The sequence below is a fragment of the Dendrobates tinctorius genome, unplaced genomic scaffold, assembly GCF_039654945.1.
Source record: "Dendrobates tinctorius isolate UK_male_01 unplaced genomic scaffold, ASM3965494v1 ptg000051l, whole genome shotgun sequence".
In the NCBI taxonomy this organism is placed as follows: domain Eukaryota; kingdom Metazoa; phylum Chordata; class Amphibia; order Anura; family Dendrobatidae; genus Dendrobates; species Dendrobates tinctorius.
Window position 1 is genome coordinate 12739399 of NW_027361719.1, and position 26957 is coordinate 12766355.

At 42.1% G+C, this 26957-nt stretch overlaps 1 protein-coding gene across 2 annotated transcripts in view; it reads right to left on the reverse strand.

The window, feature by feature from the left end:
- The window catches only part of LOC141091390 (solute carrier family 26 member 10-like), a 121046-nt gene extending 94291 nt beyond the window's left edge, over positions 1–26755 (reverse strand). For both annotated transcript variants that reach the window (XM_073576945.1, XM_073576944.1), the window contains exons 1-7: positions 26476–26755; positions 13294–13404; positions 11946–12106; positions 10950–11114; positions 6401–6553; positions 4118–4200; positions 2812–2959 (exon numbers count right to left, since the gene is read on the reverse strand). In XM_073576945.1, coding sequence (XP_073433046.1) covers positions 2812–2959; positions 4118–4200; positions 6401–6553; positions 10950–11114; positions 11946–12106; positions 13294–13404; positions 26476–26740 — 1086 coding nt within the window. In that variant the 5' untranslated portion in view covers positions 26741–26755. The remainder of the gene's footprint in view (positions 1–2811; positions 2960–4117; positions 4201–6400; positions 6554–10949; positions 11115–11945; positions 12107–13293; positions 13405–26475) is intronic.
- Positions 26756–26957: the final 202 nt, after the last annotated feature.

Genomic DNA, 26957 nt, shown 5'->3' on the forward strand with positions numbered 1-26957 from the left:
CAAAGCTGTTGCGCATCACTGCATACTACCTCTTCTTCAAATTCTCGAATGCTGCTTGGCTGGCCCCCTCTTTCCAAGCCAACAGATTCAGAGAACAGAAGTAGAGATGGCTCCTGTCCAGGGCTCTCTAACTGCATGGGCAATTTGGCAGGTGGTGAAGAGACAAATGGGTGCTCTTCAGTGCTCTGGACCTGAGAGGATCTGGAACTAATTGAAGTCGATGCGTTAGCTGCCATCCATCCGACAACGTCTTCAATTTGTTCGTCCCACAGCAGTGGGGTATGGCGAGCTCCTACAAAGCTGCGCATAAAGGACTGTTCCCTGGTAAAACTGGGGGATGCAGAGTCACTGGTGCCCGCAGCAGGCACAGAATCCCCACGTCCTCTCCCTGCAGAAACTCCACGCCCACGACCACGTGCCTTACTCCCTGCCTTCTTCATCTTGGTAGACTGATAAAGATAGGCAGAAAAGTACTAAGGGCTTAAGGGGGTTTTACACATAGCGATATCGCTAGCAATATCGCTAAAACGTCACTGATTTTGTGACGTTATAGTGATATTGCTAGCGATATCGCTATGTGTGATACTTACCTCCGACCGGCTCCCCCGCTGTCTGTCGCTCATCGTGCGAGATCGGGCGGCTCCTTTTCTCGTCGTCTGCTTCCTGCTGGGCTTCCTGCTGTGTGAGACGAGCGACGCTGGACGCGGGCGGGAGGACGTCAGGATCGCTGTGTGTGAAAGGTAAGTATCGTCCGCTGTGTCGCTGCTGCATCGCTGTGAGATCTTCCTGTGTGGAAGCTCACTAGCGATCATTTAGCGATGCACCAGTGATCCTGACCGGGTCGTATCGCTGGTCGGATCGCTGGTGCATCGCTAAATGTAAAAGGGCCTTTAGTGTGCTTATTCCTGAACAGCTGCTAACAGGTATAAGAAACACTAATTTTATAAAGTGTGGACTAGACTTTAATATGAGCTAATGTGGCCTACACAACTGTAAAGTGGAGTGTTTGGTGAACTTTATTAACTTTTTCTTTTTTCACAAAAAGACACTGGATGTGCCCAAAGATTTAAAACCGATAGTATCACAAACTTTTTGGAGCTTTTACAATGCAGGAAGGTAACCTACAATGCAATAGATGAGTCTCCAAAAAATAGGCTAATACTAATCTGGCTGGGGCTGCAGGGCACAAGCCAGCAGAAAGGCTCCTCTATCTACTCCTATATAGTGTTTGCAAATATTCTAGCTGGATATGGATGGAACCACACTAATAGGAGAAATCTGGAAAAATGAGCAGCACTAATGCAAAAAAGGACATTGTATGAGGCAGTGACGCACGCTGAGCGGACTACAACCGGAGGTAGCTGCAGAACACACTATAGCAAGAGCTGCACTCACACACAGAGACCTCGCAGACAGCCGTGAACAGCGCTGCAAGGCAAAAGAAAGCTTCTCACACAGCGGTTGCTAAAGTAGCCTGGGTAAAGCACAATAAAGCAAATCGCTAGCTCAAACTGTTCCTCAGAGTCAGAACAGCAGCGTCCTGTCCCTAAGTAAATTCACAGCAGAGTGAACCCAAAATGGCGGTGGCGGCTTTTATAGTGCATCATGACATAATTTCAGCAGCCAATCACAGCCATGCCAGTAGTTAACATGCCTAACATGCATAACACAATGTGCCCACACTTCTTAGGATTCCTCATTGGCTGAATAAAATCAAACTGGCTCATTGCATTATGGGAACTTCCGATTCCGGTATTCGATATTCTAAAAGTATTGGAACTCAGTATCGGAACTCCGATACCATGAATATCGGCCGATACCTGATATTGCAGTATCGGAATGCTCAACACTAGTCATGATTAAACCTGAATGCAGAGAAAACTTCATAGACAAGAATAATTTAACTGGTATCAGTCATTTAAAGGGAACCTGTCACCCCCTCCAGGGCATTTTTAACTAAAAGAGCCACCTTCAGTAGCACTAAGGCTGCATTCTGTGATGGTGGCTCTTCTGTTTCTGACCCCCATTAATGCCAAAATATAGACTTTTATAAATAGCTCCTCATACCTGCATTTCATCACAGAGGTATGCAGTGTCGCTCTGTTTAAGCCACCTACCAGCTGTCCATCAACCCCCCCTCTATAGCGTCCCTGCACCGCTTCCTCCTGTGTTGTTGCCGTTACATGTTGTTGGGCGCCTGCGCTGTGACAACAGTTCTCGGGCATGTGCAGTGCGTGCTGCCCGGGAACTGCAATCAGGCTATCGCGCCTGCGTGTTTCCGAGTTCCCAGATCCCGCCCTGCAGTGTGTTATGAAGTATTCACACTGTGGGGCTGGGGCCTCCACAACACGCTGGTGCGATAGCCTGATGTCAGCTCCTGGGCAGTGAGCACTGCGCATGCCCAAGAGCTGTTGGCACAGCGCATGCGCTCGGCAGCATATAACGCGAACTGCAGCACAGGAGATAGGTGGCGCAGGGACGCAACAGGGGGTTGATGGACAGCTGGGAGGCGGCTTAAACAGAGGGACACACCATACCTCTGTGATGGAATGCAGGTATGAGGACCTATTTATAAAAGTCAATCTTTTGGCATTACAGGGGGGTCAGAAACAGAAGAGCCACCTTTACACAATGCAGCCTTAGTGCTGCTGAAGGTGGCTCTTTTAGTTAAAAACGCCCTGGGGGGGTGACAAGTTGCCTTTAGTCAAACTTTACTTAATTCAATAATACAGGCAAATTTAAACTTTAGGTACGGATTAAATTTATAAAAAATACGTTGATTAACAAAGTAGTGAAAAAACATAGTCTCACCTGATTGGGATCAATGCTGTATCTGTGTTTTTCTGCATAGATCATAGCAAGTGATACAGACACGGCATAACCCACAAACGTGATGGCGATAGTGTCTCCAATCACTTTAGGAATGACATCAAGCGCAGGAAGCTTGGGGACTGGAAATCTGTTAAAGAAGAAGAAATGTTGAAAGATCTGTCCTGTCGTTTTCATCTTTTAAATCCTTGAACAGTTTGTCTGCAAATTTAAAAAAGTTGTCTTGAAACAGGAAATTGGTTAAAAGAAAAAAATGATGACTCTCCCCAGGTAAATGACCCGTACGCCAAAGCCACTGCTTCTGCAGACAGTCACTGGCTTCAGCAGTGATGCTTGCACCTTTGAGATCACTAAGGCCAATGATTGGCTACAGATGCCACTTGGATTATGGATATGGCATCTTTGTGGAAGGTTCATGACGACCAGCAGAGTATTTATCAGGTGAAAAATGGTCATTTTTTTAATTGCATGGCATTTCTGTCTTAAAATCTAGAAAAAAAATTAATTCTGACAAATTGCAATAACATTCAAAAGCTTGATCGTTTGTAAAATTCACAGAAATTTTGAAATATTTTTATTTCTGACCTGAGGGGCCTTGTTCTGTTCTCTGCCAACCAACTGGTGCCCCGCAGACATGTGACAAGGGTGCCGATAGGCGGAGCTAGTGATGTGCTTCCTGCTCGATGATGCTGTTAAATGCTGCTGTCTGTGATTGACAGCTGCACTTAACATGTTGGTGGATGTTAGGGGCACATGTCAGCTGATGAAATTATCTGACATGTGCTGGAAATTACAGTCAGTTCAATGGCTGGCAACTAGATTATTACAAGGGATGGAAGGCCTCTCCTATGCTTGTTTAGCTTTGAAAATATATGCCTCAGAGGGGATCTCGTTTATAAATTAATGTGTGGTCAATACAAAGGACTGGCACAAGACTTATTACTTCCAACAACCTTATAAGGGACCAGGGGGCATTAACTATGACTGACAGAAAGACGATTCCGGCAGCTAAATAGGAAAGGGTTCTTTACAGTTAGAGCAGTCAGACTGCAATGCCTGACTGTAGTAATGGCAGACACTATAACAGCTATTAAAAAAAGGCTGGATTCTTTTCTCAGCAGAAATTGCATTGTGGGATGTAAATAATTTATTGAAAGAGAATTTGTAAATAGTAGAAAAACTTTGAACTTGATTGACCTTAGTCTTTTGTCAACCCCTGTAACTATGTAACTATGTATGATTGTCAGCACAACATAGTAGACTTTATTGCAATTATATAAGTCATTACCCTGCTGGTATACTTCCAACTATTTGCACATTATATCGGTCGTCCAGAGAGGAAGCAAAAGTTATTCCAGTCGCTACAAGAACCTGCAATATAACAAAAAATTTAATTAAGACACTAAACAAGTGTTATACCATAATGATAGTTTAACGACGTGGGGAAACTATTTTTTCTTAGAATACATTGCGTAGATGCTTTTCTTATTCCCAAATAATAGTCCTATCACACAAAACTTGCTTTATTATGGTGGGGAGATCAGCACTTTCATATAAGTTGTTAATAGATGATCGGTCAGTTAGTTACAAGTGCAGTTTCTAACAGATCTAATGTTTACTAAATATGTTATGACTAGTGATGAGCGAGTATACTCATTGCTCTGGTTTTCCCGAGCATGCTCAGGTGATCTCCGAGTATTTTGGCGTGCTCGGAGATTTAGTTTTTCGTTGTCTCAGCTGCATGATTTGCGGCTGCTAGACAGCCTGAATACATGTGTGGAATGCCTGTTTGTTAGGAAATCCCCACATGTATTCAGCCTGTCTACAAGTCACAAATCGTGCAGCTGCCTCGACAGAAACTAAATCTCCGAGCACGCTAAAATACTCAGAGGACACCCGAGCAATGAGTATACTCGCTCATCACTAGTTCTAACAAACTCCTTACAATCACTGCCCTGATCGAAGACTATGAATTCCAGCCATGATTTGCGGCCAAAAAATAAGGGCACTGTGGATCAACAGGACATCATTTACAGGTCCTGTATTAATGATGATTATATTGGAACTCTACTCCAGTATTGTTATTATACGTAGCAAGGGAAAGGCTGGGCCACTAAAATGTAAGTGGATCCTTTATTATGATGGGCCCCAAAACTCCAGCAGAAGACAATCCCACTTGGAACTTACTTTGGAGCCAATCACTTCCCACTTTGATTGGATAAATACCAATTTGAAATTTTGGTTGTGCAACAATAGTAACAAAGTTTACAATGTGGACATGAATGGGGGATAGTGATGAGTGAGTATTCTCGTTGCTTGGGTTTTCCTGAGCATGCTTGGGTGGTCTTCGAGTATTTGGATGTGCTCGGAGATTTAGTTTCTTTTGCCACAGCTGCATGATTTGCCGCTACTTGACAGCCTGGATACATGTGGGGATTCCCTAACAAACAGGCATTCCACACATGTATTCAGGTTGTCATGTAGCCGCAAATCATGCAGCTGCGGCAAAAGAAACTAAATCTCCGAGCACATACAAATACTCGAAGACCACCCAAGCATGCTCAGGAAAACCAGAGGAACGAGTATACTCGCTCATCACTAATGGGGGAATATTATTTATTATCTTGGAATAGCAAAAGGAACCAAAGTCCAAAATTGGTTATCACTGTTGAGTTGTAGCACTTGGGTACTAGGTTACAATCTGACTAAGGACAACATCTGCATGGAGTTTGCATGTTCATCGATGTTTGTGTGGGTTTAACTCATGTATTCCGGTTTCCTCCCACACGCCAAAGACATGCCGATAATGTCTGTAATGCGCTGCTGAGTATGTCAGCTCTAAAGAAGCAGACATCGTACATAAAGCAGGACTTTGTTCAATTTAATGTCAGCTCTCCTCAAGTACTGGTCTATGGCTATGAGGTTGTGGACCTGATTGCAAAAATTTCTACATTTCTGGGGGTTTTTTCAGTCAAGATGGTGTGCAGAGTGTACATTAACGAGAAAAATATGAACTTTTTTGAATTTACCAAATGACTGCAATGGAACAAAGAGTGAAAAATTTAAAGGGGTCTGAATACTTTCCGAATCCACCGTAAATTGCAAATGTCATTTAAATGATGTACCTATGCAAAGGAATCACCCAGGTACCTGTGACGCTGAGTCATCTCTCACGGACAAGCCATGAGATGGGATAGTCAAGCAGTCTGAGGTCAGAAGCCTGGAGGGCACATCATAGGAAGAGACAAAGGCGTAGTCAGGTAACATTCTGAGGTCAAAATATCAGGAGATAGCGGATCAGAGCAGAAGGGGTTAAATAGACGGATGGTCAGAACAAGGTCCAAAGTCAGACAATGAAAGATCAACAAACAGAAGAAAAGGCACAGAGAAAACAAACCTCACAATAGCTGAATTTACGTCTGCGTCAGCACGATCCTGTACCAGATTGGACAGCAAAGCTGTCAGTAACTGCATCCCAGACACACTGAGGGGTGGAACCATGACAGTACCACTCTTCAGTCTTCATTTCCACCACTTTTTAGTATTTGCATTACTCTCATAAAATACTTACCAGAATAATCTCCCCTGGAATCGGTGTCCGGAGCTTTGTGCGGAAACGAACATTAAGTTCTTTGATGGGTATAAGCACTGCTAAGCAGAGCATTGAAATAATCAACTCTGCAACATTTGTCATATGAGCAGCTCTAAATACTGATGCCAGTGTCTAAAAAGCAAATAAAGATGAGTTTACTGATAGCTTCTTTAAAAAGTTGATGTAATAATTTCTAGTTGCTACAGTATCTTTGCATTTCAGTTCTTACCTTAAACCAAATCTGTCAGCAGGTTTTTCTATGTAATCTGAGAGCACCGTGATGTAGGAGTAGAGACCCTGATTACAGTAATGTGTCCCTTACTAGGCTGCATGTTGCTGTTCCAGTAAAATCAGTGTTTTATGACCAGGAGATTATCACTGAAGAACTAGGTGTCTCATAAAAGTCAATAAGGGTAGCAGTCATTAGGGAGCGCCAGGCAGGCGGTGAGATGAATTGTATTGGAAGAGTGGTTCAAAGCAGCTCCAGCCGTAGACCTCCAAGGGAGTTGCCACCTAATGAAGAAGTGTCATTGTCGAAACGCGTTGTGGTCTTAAGAAACCAATACTTGTCCTGGTGTTTTTAGCGCTCCTTTGACCGTTCATTTTTATTGTCTCTAGGTGTCTCATAACTCCTAGTCAACTGCTCTGTATAAACCTGCCCCAAGTACCTCAGCTTTATGATCACTGCTAGATCTGCAGCAGGTAAAACAGTGACTGTATCCAAATGACAGCATGCACTCCATACTGGAATCAGTGTCTCAGCCGCTATATCTTGCTTCTCTCAGATTACATAGTCAAAACCTTGTCACAGATTCCCTTTCTACAAAGTGTCAACATTCCTTTTTTAATTTCTTTTACACGATTTATGCTCGTAGTTCTGCAATGTTTTATTAATAATGGCAGCCAAACCCAATACATACAGTATATCAAAGTATACAAAATTGTACTAAGCAATAATTATGCTTAGCGTTAAATGTACTCTTCAACCACTGAAGGCACACAATGGTTTTCAGTATAAATCGGAGGCACATGTGTAAATTTAACGACTCAAGCAGATGATTGTATTTTCGGTACGAGTGCAATAAGACAAAACATCAGCTCACAATCAGACCAATGGTATTCATGGTAATGGGGCAGTGCTCAAGTCCAATATTTTCCTTGACAGAGTCTATCCTAGGAAAAAAAATCACAGCATGCTAATGCTCATGTAAGGCAATAAGTCTGTGGAAAAAAAATTGAATTGCGCGCAGATGACATCCGAGGGCAGTCCGATTTTCACTGACTGACAGAATGAAGAATATGGAGAATTATTTTTTTTATCTTCTCCTCATCTGAAAAAATCGAATCACACTATGATTTCACTTTGATCAAGCTATGATCAGAGTGTGATTAGCCTAATTGGATCAGTCTTCTCGCATGAGTCGCCGAATCCGTTTCACTCCCCGCCGCGGTCCCGTACTCACTCCTCCTTCTCCTGCTGCTAATGCCGGTGGTCTGTGCATTGCTCACAGATCCCAGGGCACTATGCTTACGTCACACATGCGGTCCCGCCCTCTTAAAGGGCCAGCGCACGCTGTCCTAAAGTGTCCTCAGCCAATATCTGGGAGACACTTATTATTTAAGGTACCTCCACCTGATGCAAGTTGCTTGAGCAACGTGTAGTCTATCCTTTCATGCTTGCTAGCACTCAGGTCCCCAGTGCTTGTATCCAAGTATACCTGCCCTGTATGTCACGCCTGCCACATCTGTGTTACATGCAAAACAGAAGCCGTGGAGACACCATCACGTTTTTCTCAACGCAAGCAATGACCAGCCAGGTCTTTGTCCGGGAAGGAACAACCACGGGAAGGGCAGTCTCCAATGAAGGAAACCACCTATGCCAAAACATGGTATCCATCCACATACAGCTGTTTCGGGGTATTGCCCCTCATCAGTGTGGAGTAGGAAACTGGCTGGTAGGAGCAATGCCTAGTAAAAAGACTATGAAGAGGAGGATGGATGAACTCATGGAGATCAACATCCGACACTGCGGAGACACCATCACGTGTTTCTCAACGCAGTGATTCTAGAGCACTGCCCCCATCCCTTATGGGAAATATGCAAAACATGCAAAACAGAAGCCGCGGAGACACCATCACGTGTTTCTCAACGCAAGCAATGACCAGCCAGGTCTTCGTCCGGGAAGGAACAACCACGGGAAGGGCAGTCTCCAATGAAGGAAACCACCTATGCCAAAACATGGTATCCATCCACATACAGCTGTTTCGGGGTATTGCCCCTCATCAGTGTGGAGTAGGAAACTGGCTGGTAGGAGCAATGCCTAGTAAAAAGACTATGAAGAGGAGGATGGATGAACTCATGGAGATCAACATCCGACACTGCGGAGACACCATCACGTGTTTCTCAACGCAGTGATTCTAGAGCACTGCCCCCATCCCTTATGGGAAATATGCAAAACATGCAAAACAGAAGCCGCGGAGACACCATCACGTGTTTCTCAACGCAAGCAATGACCAGCCAGGTCTTTGTCCGGGAAGGAACAACCACGGGAAGGGCAGTCTCCAATGAAGGAAATCACCTATGCCAAAACATGGTATCCATCCACATACAGCTGTTTCGGGGTATTGCCCCTCATCAGTGTGGAGTAGGAAACTGGCTGGTAGGAGCAATGCCTAGTAAAAAGACTATGAAGAGGAGGATGGATGAACTCATGGAGATCAACATCCGACACTGCGGAGACACCATCACGTGTTTCTCAACGCAGTGATTCTAGAGCACTGTCCCCATCCCTTATGGGAAATATGCAAAACATGCAAAACAGAAGCCGCGGAGACACCTGTTTTGCATGTTTTGCATATTTCCCATAAGGGATGGGGGCAGTGCTCTAGAATCACTGCGTTGAGAAACACGTGATGGTGTCTCCGCAGTGTCGGATGTTGATCTCCATGAGTTCATCCATCCTCCTCTTCATAGTCTTTTTACTAGGCATTGCTCCTACCAGCCAGTTTCCTACTCCACACTGATGAGGGGCAATACCCCGAAACAGCTGTATGTGGATGGATACCATGTTTTGGCATAGGTGGTTTCCTTCATTGGAGACTGCCCTTCCCGTGGTTGTTCCTTCCCGGACAAAGACCTGGCTGGTCATTGCTTGCGATGAGAAACACGTGATGGTGTCTCCGCGGCTTCTGTTTTGCATGTTTTGCATATTTCCCATAAGGGATGGGGGCAGTGCTCTAGAATCACTGCGTTGAGAAACACGTGTTGGTGTCTCCGCAGTGTCGGATGTTGATCTCCATGAGTTCATCCATCCTCCTCTTCATAGTCTTTTTACTAGGCATTGCTCCTACCAGCCAGTTTCCTACTCCACACTGATGAGGGGCAATACCCCGAAACAGCTGTCTGTGGATGGATACCATGTTTTGGCATAGGTGGTTTCCTTCATTGGAGACTGCCCTTCCCGTGGTTGTTCCTTCCCGGACAAAGACCTGGCTGGTCATTGCTTGCGTTGAGAAACACGTGATGGTGTCACCGCGGCTTCTGTTTTGCATGTTTTGCATATTTCCCATAAGGGATGGGGGCAGTGCTCTAGAATCACTGCGTTGAGAAACACGTGATGGTGTCTCCGCAGTGTCGGATGTTGATCTCCATGAGTTCATCCATCCTCCTCTTCACATCTGTGTTACAGTCTTACGTTCCAGAGCACCTTTCTGTTCATATACCAGCCATGGCTGCCAGCATCTGCCTATGTATCAGCCGTGTACAGATCAGTACTTGTGTAGCATCTGGTTTCGCCTCTCTTGTCCCTCCTCAGATCGCGATATTATCAGCCGCCATGCATCTGAGGTCGGACTTGGTGAGGCACGTAGTCACGCCCCTCCATGTTCTCCTCGGATCAAGGCACAGTGGTTCCACCACTGTTTTTTTTATCAAAATAGTGTTACCCTATGTTATTTGCATGTACAATTACTATTTATTTTGTTACTACAGGGTGTTTGCTCATTTTGTTTTTATCTTAGGTTTTGTTTGATAAATGGCCACAATGTGAACGTGCTCCTACACATTGCACTTCTACCAACTTATGTTCCGGTTTATTTCTTTGGTTTTGCCCTCGCCTAAAAGAGACCCCATTAAACCAATATGTCCAAGTGCTTGCTGCTTGAAGCCTAAATATAATAACTGAAAGGTGACGCACTACTTCATCAGCTCAGCGCATGAGCTATAAAGCCACCCTCACTCCATGAATAGGCGCCTTTTATTTTTGCCCATCAGACTATAGGTATGACTTATTCTTAATGGATGGCAGCCTTTGTTGTGCAGTATCATTCACAGATAAGACTGTAATCCCCCAAGGGCAGGATCTTCTCCCCCTCGTACCAGTCTGTCAATGGTATTTTGTTGATTGTAGAGCTTTATTTGTATTTTGTATGTAAATCCTTTTCACTCGTACAGCACCATAGAATCAATGGTGATCTAGAAATAAATAGCAAGAAAAATAGGAATAAGATGACTAGTCCACTAGTCTCACCTTGAAAATGGCAAAAGATCCAGTTGGACGTGGAAGAGGGAGTCCCATCATGTTCTGGATCTGAGAAACAGTGACATGAAAAGCAGCAGCGTTGGTGAAAGCTTTTACTATGGGCTCAGACAGGTACGTGGAAAGAAATCCCAGCTGTAGAACAAACATGATGACCTGGAGAGAAAAAGGCAGGATGACATCAGATGTGACTTTTTTTTTGGCAATGTTATTTGCACTTTTTTAAAATTCGTAATTAAAGGGAATCTGTCACCTCATTTTAGCCCTATCAGCTGCGGCCACCCTCATCAGGGGCTTATCTACAGCATTCTGTAATGCTGTAGATAAGCCCCCGATGTAACCTGAAAGATAAAGAAAACAAGTTAGATTATACTCACCCGAGCGTCCGGTCCGATGGGTGTCGTGGTCCGGTCCGGCGCCTCCCATCTTCATGCGATGCCGTCCTCCTTTTTACTTCTGCCAAGGCTCAGGTGCAGGTGAACTTTATCTGCCCTGTTGAGGGCAGAATAAAGTACTGCAGTGCGCAGGCGCCGGACCTCTCTGACCTTTCCCGGCGCCTGCTCCCTGCAGTACTTTACTTTGCCCTCAACAGAGCAGATAAGTACGCCTGCTCAGGAGCCGAGGGAGAAGTAAGAAGGAGGACAGCATTGTATGTAGACGGGAGGCGCCGGACCGGACAACGACACCCACCGCACCCAACCCCTGGTGAGTATATTCTAACTTGTTTTTCTTATCTTTCAGGTTACATCGGGGGGGGGGGGGGTTATCTACAGCATTACAGAAAGCAGTAGATAAGCCCCTGATGGTTGTGCCAGCAGCTGATAGGGCTAAAATGGGGTGACAGATTCCCTTTAAAAGAGCAAAATTGTAAAATGTAAGTAAATTTAAATAAGTTTAAGCACAGAGCTCTATGTGAATTGGCTCAGCTTTATGTTAAAATTGTAAATCGAATCTATTACTATGTGTCACACTCAATACTGAATTTACCATTATAAGTCCCATTAGAAAAGCAATGGCTGCAGCCATGCCTATTCTCTGAGCATATATTTCCGATTGTTCCGCACTAGTGAGATTTCTGTCCAATGGGTGTCCAAAAAGATGCTCATCGATGATTGATCCAGTCATTAGACTTAGCACAGCAAAGGTACCTAGGGTTCAAAAATGTAAAGCATATATCGAAATGGGGTTTTATATGAGCATAATCCATATTGAAAACTAAATAAACATTGAAGAGTCTGCCGGGCTCGAAATATTGATTCATGGATTGAAATCTAATTCAGGAATACTTTTTTGTTGCGCTAGAAGTGCTGTCAAGCAGCAATATTAGATGGAGGCACAATAATATTGCAAACTGCGCATGAGACCTATAACTTTACAGGGAAACGGACAGAAATGTCTATGCCCTGAACCAATTATATGACTTTGTAGGGCAATAGAAAAAAATAGCAATTTGATCCCAAATCAATTCTCCAGCAGCGAGAAATCACATTCTGAATTTCTGTCTACATGAGTCTGGATTGGGGTATCACAATGCACTCCCACATGCTCAGTCTGCATTCATTGCTTAGATCCACCCTCCACTGGTTGATTGACAGGTCACTGGCTATGTGCCAGAGCAAACAATCTGTCATTCAACGAGAGGAGGGTGGAGCTACGTGCTTTAGGGGTCATAAGAGTCTATATAATTATGCAATATGAATTATTGGAATTATTGTTTTTTTGGGGGAGGCAGGTTCCATTTAAATCTTGAATAAATCTTAATGTTGACATCTGAGACTGTAACTGACTATTTAGGCTAATTAGTTATTCCCATATGTGTAATAAAAATCATATTGTTACTATGTTATGTATATTAAATTATGTAATAAAACTGAACCTCTCCATCATTGTTTTAAAAAGATATTCCCAACTGGGCAAGTTATCACCCATCCACGGGCTAGGTAAATTTTTGTTGATCTTTGGTACCCCCACCAATCCCAGGCTCGGGCCTCGAAAATGCCTTGTTAATGAAGCTGTCATTGCACTAGTGTGTCTCCACTGGGACTACTAGGGCTATCTCAGATGCCTATTCTTGGGATCAGTGGGAATCCCAGCTGTCAGATCAACTGTGATAAAAAATGATCGCTCCTGTAGATAGTTGATAATTGCTCCAGTGGTAATAATAACCTAATGAGAAGAGAGAATACACAAGATCATCCTTCATTGATACCTGTTCTGTGTCTTCAGCTATATTTCTCTTCCCTTTCTATGGATGGTGCATGAATTACTATTACAGGGCAGTCTATGCATAGGGGTTTTGAGATGAGATAAATAGCTTTCTTTCTAATGGTCTCACCAGTGGAAACGTGATGTCCAGTTCCAAGTAACATGTACAGTACAACAGGAAAGAAAGATGTATAGAGTCCATACACTGGAGCCACTGACGTCAGCAGTGCAAAGGCCATTCCTAGAAGAGATGCATTCAACAATTACCATTATAGTCAAGAAAGGTGTATTCCAACTTTTAATATTGGATGTTAACTGGTGCCAGGAGCTGGCATATAATTGGCGCAACCTGTGAAGCAGCTTAACGTCTGAAGAGCTAAGGGGGCATGTAAAGGTACTGTCACACTTAGCGATGCACCAGCGATCCCGACCAGCGATATGACGCGGTCAGGATCGCTGGTGCATCGCTAAGTGGTCGCTAGTGAGCTGCCACACAGGCAGATCTCACCAGCGACATTGCTGGGGACGGGGGTCGCTACTTACCTGTCACACCAGGCGATCCTTCGTCCTCCCGCCCGGCTCCATGCCTCACTCGTCGTCACAGCAGGAAGCGCTGCAGGAAGCTGATGACGAGAAACAGTCCTGGACGTTCTCGCGCGATCAGTGATAAGCAGCGGGGGAGCTGGTCGGAGGTAAGTATCAGACATAGCGATATCGCTAGCAATATCGCTATAACGTCACAAGTTATAGCGATATTGCTAGCGATATCTCTTAGTGTGACAGGCCCTTAAGGGACACAAAGGAGTGTCCGTAAGTGTACAGATATATACGTGTGTGTATATATATATATATATATATTTAATGTCGGATGTTATGTACCCTTTCCCTTTTGCGTTAGTCGTATTTATTGTACATGCCATGTAAATGTCTATTTATTGTATCTGTTATATGTATTTAACATTGGACACTGTTATATAGATAGGGAAAGTGTAGTACCCTAGTTTGCCCACTAGATGGGGTTAGAGATGCTCAGCTTGTAAATAGGTAAAGTAGGAGGGGCTAACAGCTGTTAAGCCAGGGAGCATCTGAAATTTGAATCAGTGGGGCGGGAGCAGCCTGACAGGGCTGTTGGCTCCATAAAGTTAAAGTTAAGAGCCCAGAATTTGGGCCAGTATCTCATCGGGGAGTAACACCAGGAGAAGTGCTGACAGTGCAGAATTAGTGGGTCTACTGTTGCCAGAAGAAGACTAAGCAGTATGGGCAGGTCACTCAGAATGTGGCAGCTTATTTCATCTGTGGATATTCTTGAGACCGGGGCTAAACAGTTAAGAGGGTTCCCTACTGGAGTAAGACTGAGTAGAGTTGATGCTGAAAGACCGGAAAGCACGGTATGTCCTAGAAGCAAGCTTAGTGGGAGAGAGGGAAAGACAGAGACAGAGGAGAAAATGTCTTTTGCCAACCCTGATGCTGATGCTGGAGTGAATATGTATGTGCTGTATGTATGTATGTGCTGTGTAAAGGAAACAGTAAAGTTGATTGTTCAAGTATTGAACAGGACTGTGACTCTGTTTGTACCACATCGTCTGAGGAGAATGTGCAGCACATAACAGAAAGCCCTGAGGGGGAGCTGGAGAAAGCGACAGGTGTGCTGACAGAAAACTGTCCTGTCTAAGTGAGGGGAGGCCAGGACTCCGTTGCCCTGAAGTCCTCGGCCACGACTATGGTCCTGGCTAAACCTTACAGTCCTACAAAGTATTGACTCAGGGGGATGAATACAAATGCGAGTCATAGTCATAATTTTCAGACTTATATTTTTTAAAAATTTAGAAAGTCATCTATCATTTCCTTTACACATTACAGATATTAGCCACTTTGTGTTGGTATTTCACATAAAATCCCAATAAAATAAAAACACATGTTGGGTGTAAAAGTGTGGAAATGTTCACGGGGTATAATTTTTCAAGACACTGTAAATAGTGTTTCTAGACTTGACAGATTCCCTTCAAAATGGATATACACTTTTGAAATTTGTTCAATTAATTTTGTCAAGGTCTCCTGACAATTTTATGTTTTTTTGGGCAACCCACAGACTAGAAGAGATGACAGTAAAGTAGAAAAACTATTTTTTTACAACCCTAATTTCAAAAAAGTTGTGAGACCTCTTATAGCCAAATTTTATTGACAACAGAACATAGAACACAGATCAGAAGTGGAGTCTTAGACATTTTTCTATCTCAATTGAAAAAAATATATAGATAAAATTGGGGTTCCAAAAGTAATGCAGTTTTTGGACATTTTTACTAGACAATATATAAATCATACTGAATTAACAACACAATTCAAAGCTTTCTGAACCAACGATACCATTGTTTATTATTATCAGTGGGTGTGTATACAATAGTTTCCTGTGATCTGAAATATGACTTATCCCTCCCTCGTATATAAGAGGTGCTCTTGCATGATTTCCGTTATGTCTTGGAAAACAAGTTTGTGACATTTGCTGCCACGTGTCTATTTTGAGATCTATTAGAGGGGTTTAAACAATAAGAAGCTGACATGATACTCCATGGATTCAGGTGTGTCCTTTCTAACACACTGAATATCCTGTCTGAAAAATTGTGCAGACATGCTTCAAAAGTCAAGTGCAAAAAAATTATAGCTGTAATGGGTTCCGAAGGTGGAGGGGGGCCTTTAAAGCATGGTTGATAATGAGGGCAATCTGGTGAGTCGCTCAGAGCCTGAGGTTCTAAGGGGTCCATAGACAGATTGCCCTCATCAAACACAGCATGCCAGACAGGAAAGGTTCCTGCAGCTCCGCTGCCTACAGTCGAAAATTGCAGTGGAGCCACAGGAATCCGTCCTCAACTTCCTGCCCTGAGCTATCTCTATAGCACAGGTGCACTCGGCTTGATGATGTCAGCATGCAGTGCGCTCCTGTGTCATTTAGAAAGTTCATCAACTTCTATGGAGCTTTTTTTTTACTTCGTGCGCTGCTTGACACAATACACGATTTCTAGTGCATTAAAAGATCGATCTTTTAATGCACTAGTAATCGTGTATTGTGTCAAGCAGCACACAAAGTCCAAAAAAAGCTCCATAGAAGTTGATGTTTCGGCGGTCACTTGTCTGACCTTTGGACGTGCAGCAGCTGATTAATAACTCTATGCGCTATACCCCTCCTATAGCAGGTGAGTAGATCCTTAATACGCTTTTATTTTTATCATCGGATAAGACCCTATTTGCGCTTTTTCCGTTCCTACAGTCCAATATATTTAGAAAGTTCATGGCGTAGAAAACAAGAAGCGATGCCACGGTTGAATGTACGGAAAAGTGAGGTTTTTTATTTAATACACTGGGGAAAGAATAGAATAGAATAGAATAGAATAGAATCGTAGAGTTGGAAGGGACCTCCTGGGCCATCTGGTCCAACCCCCTGCTCAAAGCAGGATTCGCTAAATCATCCCAGTCAGATGTCTGTCCAGCCTCTGTTTGAAGACTTCCATTGAAGGAGAACTCACCACTTCTCGTGGCAGCCTGTTCCACTCATTGATCACTCTAACTGTCAAAAAGTTTTTTCTAATATCTAATCTGTGTCTCCTCCCATTCAGTTTCATCCCATTGCTTCTAGTCTTTCCTTGTGCAAATGAGAATAAAGTTGATCCTTCTAAAATGTGACAGCCCTTTAGATATTTGTAGACAGCTATTAAGTCTCCTCTCAGTCTTCTCTTTTGCAAACTAAACATTCCCAAATCCTGCAACCTTTCCTCATAAGACAGGGCTTGCAGACCGGTCACCATTCTGGTCGCTCTTTTCTGAACTTGCTCCAGTTTGTTGATGTCTTTTTTAAAATGTGGTGCCCAAAACTGGACACAATATTCCAGATGAGGTCTGACCAAAGAGGAGTAGAGGGAAATAATGACTTCACGTGATCTAGACTGTATGCTTCTGTTAATACATCCTAGAATTGCATTTGCCTTTTTTGCTGCTGCATCACACTGTTGACTCATATTCAGTCTGTGATCTATTAGTATACCCAAGTCTTTTTCACATGTGCTGTCACTTAGCCCTATTCCTCCCATTCTGTATATGCTTTTTTCATTTTTATTGCCCAGATGTAGTACTTTTCATTTCTCCCTGTTAAAAACCATTCTGTTAGTTGCTGCACACTGCTCCAGTTTATTTATATCTTTTTGAATCCTCTCTCTCTTCTCTAGTATTAGCTATCCCTCCTAGCTTTGTGTCATCAGCAAATTTAATCAGTTTACCCTCAATTCCTTCATCTAAATCGCTGATAAAGATGTTGAACAATACAGGGCCCAGGACAGAGCCCTGTGGTACCCCACTTGAGACATTCTTCCAACTGGATGTGCAGCCATTTACGACCACTCTTTGGGTCCGATCACTAAGCCAGTTATGAATCCACCTAACAGTTGCCTTGTCCATTCCATAATTAGTCATTTTTTCAATAAGGATTGTATGAGAGACTTTGTCAAATGCTTTGCTGAAGTCAAGATATACTATATCTACAGCATTTCCTTGATCAACCCAATCAGTGATTCCGTCATAGAAGGAAATTAAGTTAGTCTGACATGACTTATTAGTTACAAACCCATGCTGACTCTGTTTAATCACTTCATTCTTATCCAGGTACTGACATACATGTTGTTTAATAATTTGTTCAAAGATCTTTCCTGGTATAGAAGTCAGACTCACCGGCCTATAGTTGCCTGGGTCCTCCTTCTTCCCCTTTTTGAAGATAGGAACAACATTTGCTCTTCTCCAGTCTTCTGGCACTTCTCCTGTTCTCCAAGAATTTTCAAAGATTATGGAGAGGGGTTCAAAAATTTCTTCTGCTATCTCCTTCAGTACTCTGGGGTGTAATTCATCTGGACCTGGAGACTTGAATTCATTTAGGTTAGCTAAGTGTTTCCTCACTATCTTTCTGTTTATAGATATCCTGGATTCTTCTATTCCCTTAATAGGACAGTGAAGAACAGTTGATGTTACATTTCCTTTCTGAGAGAAAACAGGTGCAAAATAGGAATTTAAAAGTTCAGCCTTCTCAACATCCTGTCTTACCATTTCATTATTTTCATCTTGTAAAAATCCTATAGCATCTTTGACTTTTCTTTTACTTTTGACATATCCCCCAAATCCTTTATTATTGCTTTTGACATCTCTTGCAAGCCTCAATTCATTTTCAGCTTTAGCTAATCTGATTTGTGCCCTGCAGGTTCTGCAGACAGCATTATATTCTTCTTTAGATATGCCTCCCTCTTTCCATTTTATAAACATTTTTTTCTTCCATTTTAGCATGTGCTTAAGTTCTGTGTTCATCCATCCTGGTTTCCTTAAATGCTTCCTATTCTTCCCTCTTTTCGGAATTGTTAACAACTGTGGTTTGAGAATTTCATTTTTCAAGATTTCCCATCCTTCCTGGACATTTTTGTCTTTAAGGATATCCAGCCATTGGATCCCTCCAATTCTCTTTCTGAATCCCTTAAAATCTGCCTTTCTGAAATCTAACCTTGATGTCTGAGTCTTCACAGGTCTTCTGCCTCTAGTTATCAAAAATTCTAAAATAGCATGGTCGCTACCTCCTAGGGACACAGCCACTTTTACCTCTTCAACCATTTCCTCCCTGTTTATAAGGATTAGATCCAAGGTAGCAGTTCCCCTTGTTTTCTCAATAAACAATAAATAAAGAGGGAGTTGGGTTGGGAGTAATGGGTGTTAGAGGGACATTAGGGATTTATAATAAACAAGTGGAGGGGAAGGAGGACGTATAAAGAAGCACTTCCACCAAAGTTTTTATCCTCTCAATATATTGCAGTTACAGTTGTGGCCAAAAGTATTGACACCCCTGCATTTCTGTCAGATGATACTCAGTTTCTTCCTGAAAATGATTGCAAACACAAATTCTTTGTTACTATTATCTTCATTTAATTGTCTTAAATTAAAAAACGCAAAAATAATTGTCCTAATGCCAAATTGGATATAATTCCACACCAAACATAAAAAAGAGGGTGGACAAAAGTATTGGCACTGTTCGAAAAATCATGTGATGCTTCTCTAATTTGTGTAATTAACAGCACCTGTAACTTACCTGTGGCACCTAACAGGTGTTGGCAATAACTAAATCACACTTGCAGCCAGTTGACATGGATTAAAGTTGACTCAACCTCTGTCCTGTGTCCTTGTGTGTACCACATTGAGCATGGAGAAAAGAAAGAAGGCCAAAGAACTGTCTGAGGACTTGAGAAACTAAATTGTGAGGAAGCATGAGCAATCTCAAGGCTACAAGTCCATCTCCAAAGACCAGAATGTTCCTGTGTCTACCGTGCGCAGTGTCATCGAGAAGTTTAAAGCTCATGGCACTGTGGCTAACCTCCCTAGATGTGGATGGAAAAGAAAAATTGACAAGAGATTTCAACGCAAGATTGTGCGGATGTTGGATAAAGAACCTCGACTAACATCCAAACAAGTTCAAGCTGCCCTGCAGTCCGAGAGTACAACAGTGTCAACCCGTACTATCTGTCGGCGTCTGAATTAAAAGGGACTGTATGGTTGGAGACCCAGGAAGACCCCACTTCTTACCCGGAGACATAAAAAGCCAGGCTGAAGTTTTCCAAAACTTACCTGAAAAAGCTTAAAACATTTTGGAAGAATGTTCTCTGGTCAGATGAGACAAAAGTAGAGCTTTTTGGGCAAAGGCATCAACATAGAGTTTACAGGAGAAAAAAAGAGGCATTCAAAGATAAGAACACGGTCCCTACAGTCAAACATGGCGGAGGTTCCCTGATGTTTTGGGGTTGTTTTGCTGCCTCTGGCACTGGACTGCTTGACCGTGTGCATGGCATTATGAAGTCAGAAGACTACCAGCAAATTTTGCAGCATAATGTAGGGCCCAGTGTGAGAAAGCTGGGTCTCCCTCAGACAGAGGTCTTGGGTCTTCCAGCAGGACAATGACCCAAAACACACTTCAAAAAGCACTAGAAAATGGTTTGAGAGAAAGCACTGGAGACTTCTAAGGTGGCCAGTAATGAGTCAAAATCTGAATCCCATAGAACACCTGTGGAGAGATCTAAAAATGGCAGTTTGGAGAAGGCACCCTTCAAATATCAGGGACCTGGAGCAGTTTGCCAAAGAAGAATGGTCTAAAATTCCAGCAGAGCAATGTAAGAAACTCATTGATGGTTACCGGAAGCAGTTGGTCACAGCTATTTTGGCTAAAGGTTGTGCAACCAAGTAGTAGGCTGAGGGTGCCAATACTTTTGTCTGACCCATTTTTGGAGTTTTGTGTGAAATGATCAATGTTTTGCTTTTTGCTTCATTCTCTTTTGTGTTTTTTCATTTAAGACAAATTAAATGAATATAGTAATACCAAAGAATTTGTGTTTGCAATCATTTTCAGGAAGAAACTGAGTATTATCTGACAGAATTGCAGGGGTGTCAATACTTTTGGACACAACTGTATCATATTATATACCACTGTGTACTTACAATTGCTCATTTTGCCTTTCTAACCAGTTATTTATTCTAGTTTTCTCTGCCACATTACACCACAGATTGTCCAAGAGTTGACTGATGCTTTATTCCAGGTCTGGGAGGAGATCCCTCAGGAGAGAATCCGCTGCCTCATCAGGACCATGCCCAGGCATTGTAGGGAGGTCATACAGGCATGTGGAGGCCACACACACTACTGAGCATAATTTCCTTGTCTTGAGGCATTTCCACTGAAGTCGGATCAGCCTGTAATTTGATTTCCCACTTTGATTTTGAGTATTATTCCAAATCCAGAACTCACTGGGATATTAAATTTGATTTACATTAATCGTTTTTATGTTTTATTGTTCTCAATGCATTCCACTATGTAATGAATAAAGATTTGCAACTGGAATGAATATTTCATTCAGTGATCTCTAGGATGTGGTTTTCCCTTTATTTCTTTGAGCATTGTATATATATATATATATATACACTCTGTAGCTTTGTCACTGCAAAAGGAGGGGACCCAGACACATTTCTCATATAGGGGTCCTAACCAAGCTGTCAGTGTCCGCCCCTATGAAAAGCCACTCACCTTTGTCTGGTAAAGAAGTGTGAATAAATTATAAATTATGCAATTAGTGTTAATTAGCACTATTTGCATAATTGAATCTTGTAAGTACTTTATCTGCTTCTGATCATATATGTAGGGTCATGCGGGGTCCCATGAAATTTGTACCAATTGTTTGGAAAGAAGAGCTGTTTCCAATCACTAGTGAAATGGTTTACAGGTTATGAAGGGTGCAGTCCTGTCTTGTGTAACCAAAAAGTAACCAACCAGTAATAAAATGTCATTCAGCTTTATCATATACTACACATATCTCACCTTCACCATGTTCTCTGCTTTCTGCCAGTAAATTGCAAAATTTTTTACATTTAGAGACCAAAAATCTTCATTTAATTCCATTGATAATTATTTGAAATCTTGGACACATGGTGTGATAGTTTCATGTGAATCTAACCGACCTCAGTTGTGACATTTAAAGGGCATGTTAGCTTATTTGGGTAAAATATCATTGGAGACAAGTAAAATATGTTACATACAGTCAAAACATGATTTCTTTAAGTTTTTGGGGGGCCCATCCTCCCTCTATACAGAACATATACACGTCCACTATAAAAGTGGTTGTCCAGTAAAGACAAGTTATCACCTATCCAAAGAATAAGTACTGACCGGTGAGGTACAACAGTTAGGACCAGGCTCGGACTGGCCACCAGGGGAATGGGTGAATTCCCTGGGGGGCCCTTGTGTGGGAGTGGCCCCACATCACCCTCTATGCAATAGGTGGCACAAAACACATTTAATTCGCTATGTACAGATAAGTACTGCAGCTCATCATTCATTTAATAAACTATCTAGTTATTATATAAAAGTACAGGTAAGTTTTTCAGTGAGAGTAATGTAATATTTGTATATAGCTGAACTCACAGGCTACATAGCGGCATCATGGTGTGTCGTTATTAGTGGCACTGCATTTGCTGGGGGTCCCTGGGGGAGTGGAGGCCCTAGGCAAATGCCTAGTTTGCGCTATGGCGCCTGGCTTCCTTATGTATGTTTCAGGGATGATTGCCTTCTTCCAGGGGAGTGTCATTGCACTTTATCTGCGCTTTGTTTATTTGCACAATCCCTCAAAGGAGCTGTTGTTAGCACATTGTGGACACTATTCTTTTATTGTTATATTCTAGGTATTGACCCTTTCACAGCTTATTTGCATTTTAATTGCAGTGTGTTCACATGGTTACCCATCTCCATAAAGGAGCAGTTGGCAGCACATTGTGCACACCACTTTTTTTCATTGCTTATTTTGCACAGTTGCTTATGTTACACAATTGTTGATTGTATTGCACATTTCTGCTAACTTATGCACCTTATTGATACTACAAGGTGATTTATTTATATATATATATATACGATTGTTGATATTTTTATATATATTCACGTTCATTATTTATTTATTTATTTTTGTGTTACCATCAGGCTGTGTATTATTGTGCTTTTTACTAATTATGGCGCCATCTTGTGGCTAAATTTTGATTTTCATTGTGAGGACTAATATTTTAACATTTTATTATCTAAATTTACATGTAATAATAAAGATATATATATATATTTTATACTTTTTGTACTTTGGTTCATTTATACATCCCCTCTTTCATATCATTAAGTCTTAATATGGTGTAGAACCATTTTTTGTCCGTTTTAATTTTAATAGGTGATCTTTTCCTATTTTATTGTGTATATCACATGTGTTGCTTTTAATTTTGAATCAAATGCCTAGTTTGCCTGCCCTTAATACCACCCTGGCTCCATTAATTCACTATGGGGCTGCCGTAAAAAGATTAGAACTGTGCTCAGTAGACCCATAGGAAGTGCATGGAGAGGTGGTGGAGCGTGAGCATTGCCACTCTATTTTAACGGGATAAAAGTTCTCATGTAGGTTCCAGCGGTCACACTTTCACTGATCAATAAGTTATCACCTATCCGATATATAGGTGATATCTTGTTTTCCTAGACAACATCTTTAATTACATCATAAGTCTTAAGGTACTGTCACACTTAGCGATGCACCAGCGATCCCGACAACGATATGGATCGCTGGTGCATCGCTAAGTGGTCGCTAGTGAGCTGCCACAAAGGCAGATCTCACCAGTTACATAGCAGGGGACGGGGGTCGTTACTTACCTGTCAGACGCGGCGATCCTGACGTCCTCCTGCCCGCGTCCACTCGTCGCTCGTCTCCATAGCAGGAAGCCCAGCAGGAAGCTGATGACGAGAAACGGTCCAGGACGTTCTCGCGCGATCAGCGATAATCAGAGGGGGAGCCGGTCAGAGGTAAGTATCAGACACAGCGATATCGCTAGCAATATCGCTATAACGTCACAAAAACCAGTGACGTTATAGCGATATCGCTAGCAATATCGCTTAGTGTGACAGGCCCTTTATTATAATTGCACACACAGAACACTAATAAGGTCTAAAAGGTTATTTGTGAATTAACGCATAAGAAATAGACCCTGTTGGCTAGGAAGTAGGGCTAAATGAAGTTACCTTTTTTCTGGATTTTTTAGGGACAATTATAGTATCAGATTCTGGGACAACAGGCAAATCTTATGGTACACAAGCGAGCCTATCTGACAATGATTGCACTTAATATGGCCATCAACTTTGCCTAATAAGGGTTTCTTGATCACAGTCTGGCACTTTCAGTATAAAATTATAAAATGCTCTAACAGGGCATAGAGGATGGAGTTCTACAATAGATAACCATTTTAATGTCCATGGCATAGCCAATCACAGGGAAATGTGAAAAGGGCAAAGTATATCTGTGCTCTAATGCCAATACATTGTACTATTTTATCTATGGAGTAAAGAAAGTTTTAGAAGCTAGACCTTCAATTTTTAACATAGACATAAATACACATACAGTGGGTACGGAAAGTATTCAGACCCATTTAAAATTTTCACTCTTTGTGTCATTGCAGCCATTTGGTAAATTCAAAAAAGTTTTTTTTTCTCATTAATGTACACTCTGCACCCCATCTTGACTGAAAAAAACAGAAATGTAGAAATTTTTCAAAATTATTAAAAAAGAAAAACTGAAATATCACATGGTCATAAGTATTCAGACCCTTTGCTCAGACACTCATATTTAATCACATGCTATTCCATTTCCTTGTGACCCTTGAGATGGTTCTACTCCTTCTTTGGAGTCCAGCTGTGTTTACTTAAACTGATAGGACTTGATTTGTAAAGGCACACACCTGTCTATATAAGACCTCACAGCTCACAGTGCATGTCAGACCAAATGAGAATCATGAGGTCAAAGGAACTGGCCAAGGAGCTCAGAGACAGAATTGTGGCAAAGCACAGGTCTGGACAAGGTTACATAAGAATTTCTGCTGTACTCAAGGTTCCTAAGAGCACAGTGGCCTCCATAATCCTTAAATGGAAGAAGTTTGGGACCACCAGAAGTCTTCCTAGACCTGGCCATCCAGCCAAACTGAGCAATCATGGGAGAAGAGCCTTGGTGAGAGAGGTAAAGAAGAACCCCAAGATCACTGTGGCTGAGCTCCACAGATGCAGTAGGGAGATGGGAGAAAGTTTCACAATGTCAACTATCACTGCAGCGCTCCACCATTCAGGCTTTTATGGCAGAGAGACCCGACAGAAGACTCTCATCAGTGCAAGAAATATGAAAGCCCGCATAGAGTTTACTGAAAAACACATGAAGTACTCCGAGACTATGAGAAATAAGATTCTCTGGTCTGATGAGACGAAGATAGAACTTTTTGGTGATAATTCTAAGCAGTTTGTGTGGAGAGAACCAGGCACTGCTCATCACCGGCCCAATACAAACCCAATAATGAAACATGGTGGTGGCAGCATCATGCTATTGGTGTGTTTTTCAGCAGCAGGTACAGGACAATTGGTTGCCATTGAAGGAAGCATGAATGTGGCCAAGTACAGAGATATCCTGGATGAAAACCTTTTCCAGAGTGCTCTGGACCTCAGACTTGGCTGAAGGTTCACCTTTCAACAAGACGACAGCTAAAATAACAAAAGAGTGGCTTCAGAACAACTCTGTGACCATTCTTGACTGTCCCAGCCGGAACCCTGACATAAACCCAATTGAGCATCTCTGGAGAGACCTGAAAATGGCTGTCCACCAACATTTACCATCCAACCTAACGGAACTGGAGAGGATCTGCAAGGAAGAATGGCAGAGGATCCCCAAATCCAGGTGTGAAAAACTTGTTGCATCAATCCCAAGAAGACTCATGGCAGTATTAGCTCAAAAGGGTGCTTCTACTCAATACCGAGCAAAGGGACTGAATACTGATGATGACCATTTGATATTTCAGTTTTTCTATTTTAATAAATTTGCAAAAATTTCTACATTTCTGTTTTTTCTCAGTCAAGATGGGGTACAGAGTTTACATTAATGAGAAAAAAAGAACTTTTTTGAATTTACCAAGGGCTGCAATGAAACAAAAAGTGAACAATTTAAAGGGGTCTGAATACTTTCCATACCCTCTGTGTGTGTGTGTATATATATATATATATATATATGCAGTGCTGGGGTTCTCGGTTCAAATCCCACCAAGGACAACATCTGCAAGGAGTTTGTATGTTCTCTCCGTGTTTGTGTAGGCTTCCTCCAGGTTCCGCAGTTTCTTCCCACACTCCAAAGACATACTGATAGGGAATTTAGATTGTGAACCCCAATGGGGACCGTGATGTTAATATGTGTGAAGCGCTGTGGAACTAATGGCGCTATATAAGAGTAAAATAAATAAATATATATATTTATGTTAAAAAACGTATCCTCTCAATTAAATTGTCACATAGAAATTGTCACGGCACAGCTCAATAAACTGATGACATTATTTAAGAATTTGGGTACTATCTCTGTAATGTTATGGATAGTATTGGTATGTATTTAAATTTTGTGTGAGATTTTTCTCCAAAAATGCACTATACATTTAAAGTTTTACGTGCAAATCATGATAAAAGTTTTCGACTGCTAAGACAAAATTTAAAATGAAATACAGATCAATTGAAGAGGTGAAGGCAACAGTAAGTATTGTCATTCAGTCATTGTAGGGAAAAGTATAAAGTAATAATCGTCAATGAATCTTTAAAGATCTAAAATACAGTAAGAAAGGAAAGTATAAAGGTAAAGGTTTTTAAGTAAAGTAAGGAAAGCGTAGAATAATAGACATATATACTCTATATGTAGTAAGTCCAGCACGGTGCACTTACCTTGTGGGATATGTACTATGCCAACCGTCAGGCCCGCAACAAGATCTCCCAGAATCCATTTCTTTATCTTGTACCTGGGTAACCAGCCTACAATAGGGATCCTATGCCTAAGAAAAGTGTGGAGGCTATGAGTTGAGCATTTACAACTCCTGGCTAATTTTTGCTTTAAAGTCAGCGGAGGCCTTTCCAAATCCTTAGCTGTGCCATACACCTTCTGAAACTGCTCTTCCGTGTAGACGTTCCTGTACACTGCCAGTGTACTCATAGTGAACGCTGCCAAAGTAACCTGAGATCACTGGGGATACAAGAGAGGGAAGCCCTTATATATTTGTAATCTTCGCTTGCTTTCCTGTATGAAGAGGTGGGCCAATCATACTTTCGTCTGCTTTGGGAATATCCTCCCTGGAAACATCCTTTATTAACCGCTTCTGTTTAAAAAGGCAAATATCAGGAAAAGGATGACATCCTCTATTTAAACCTAT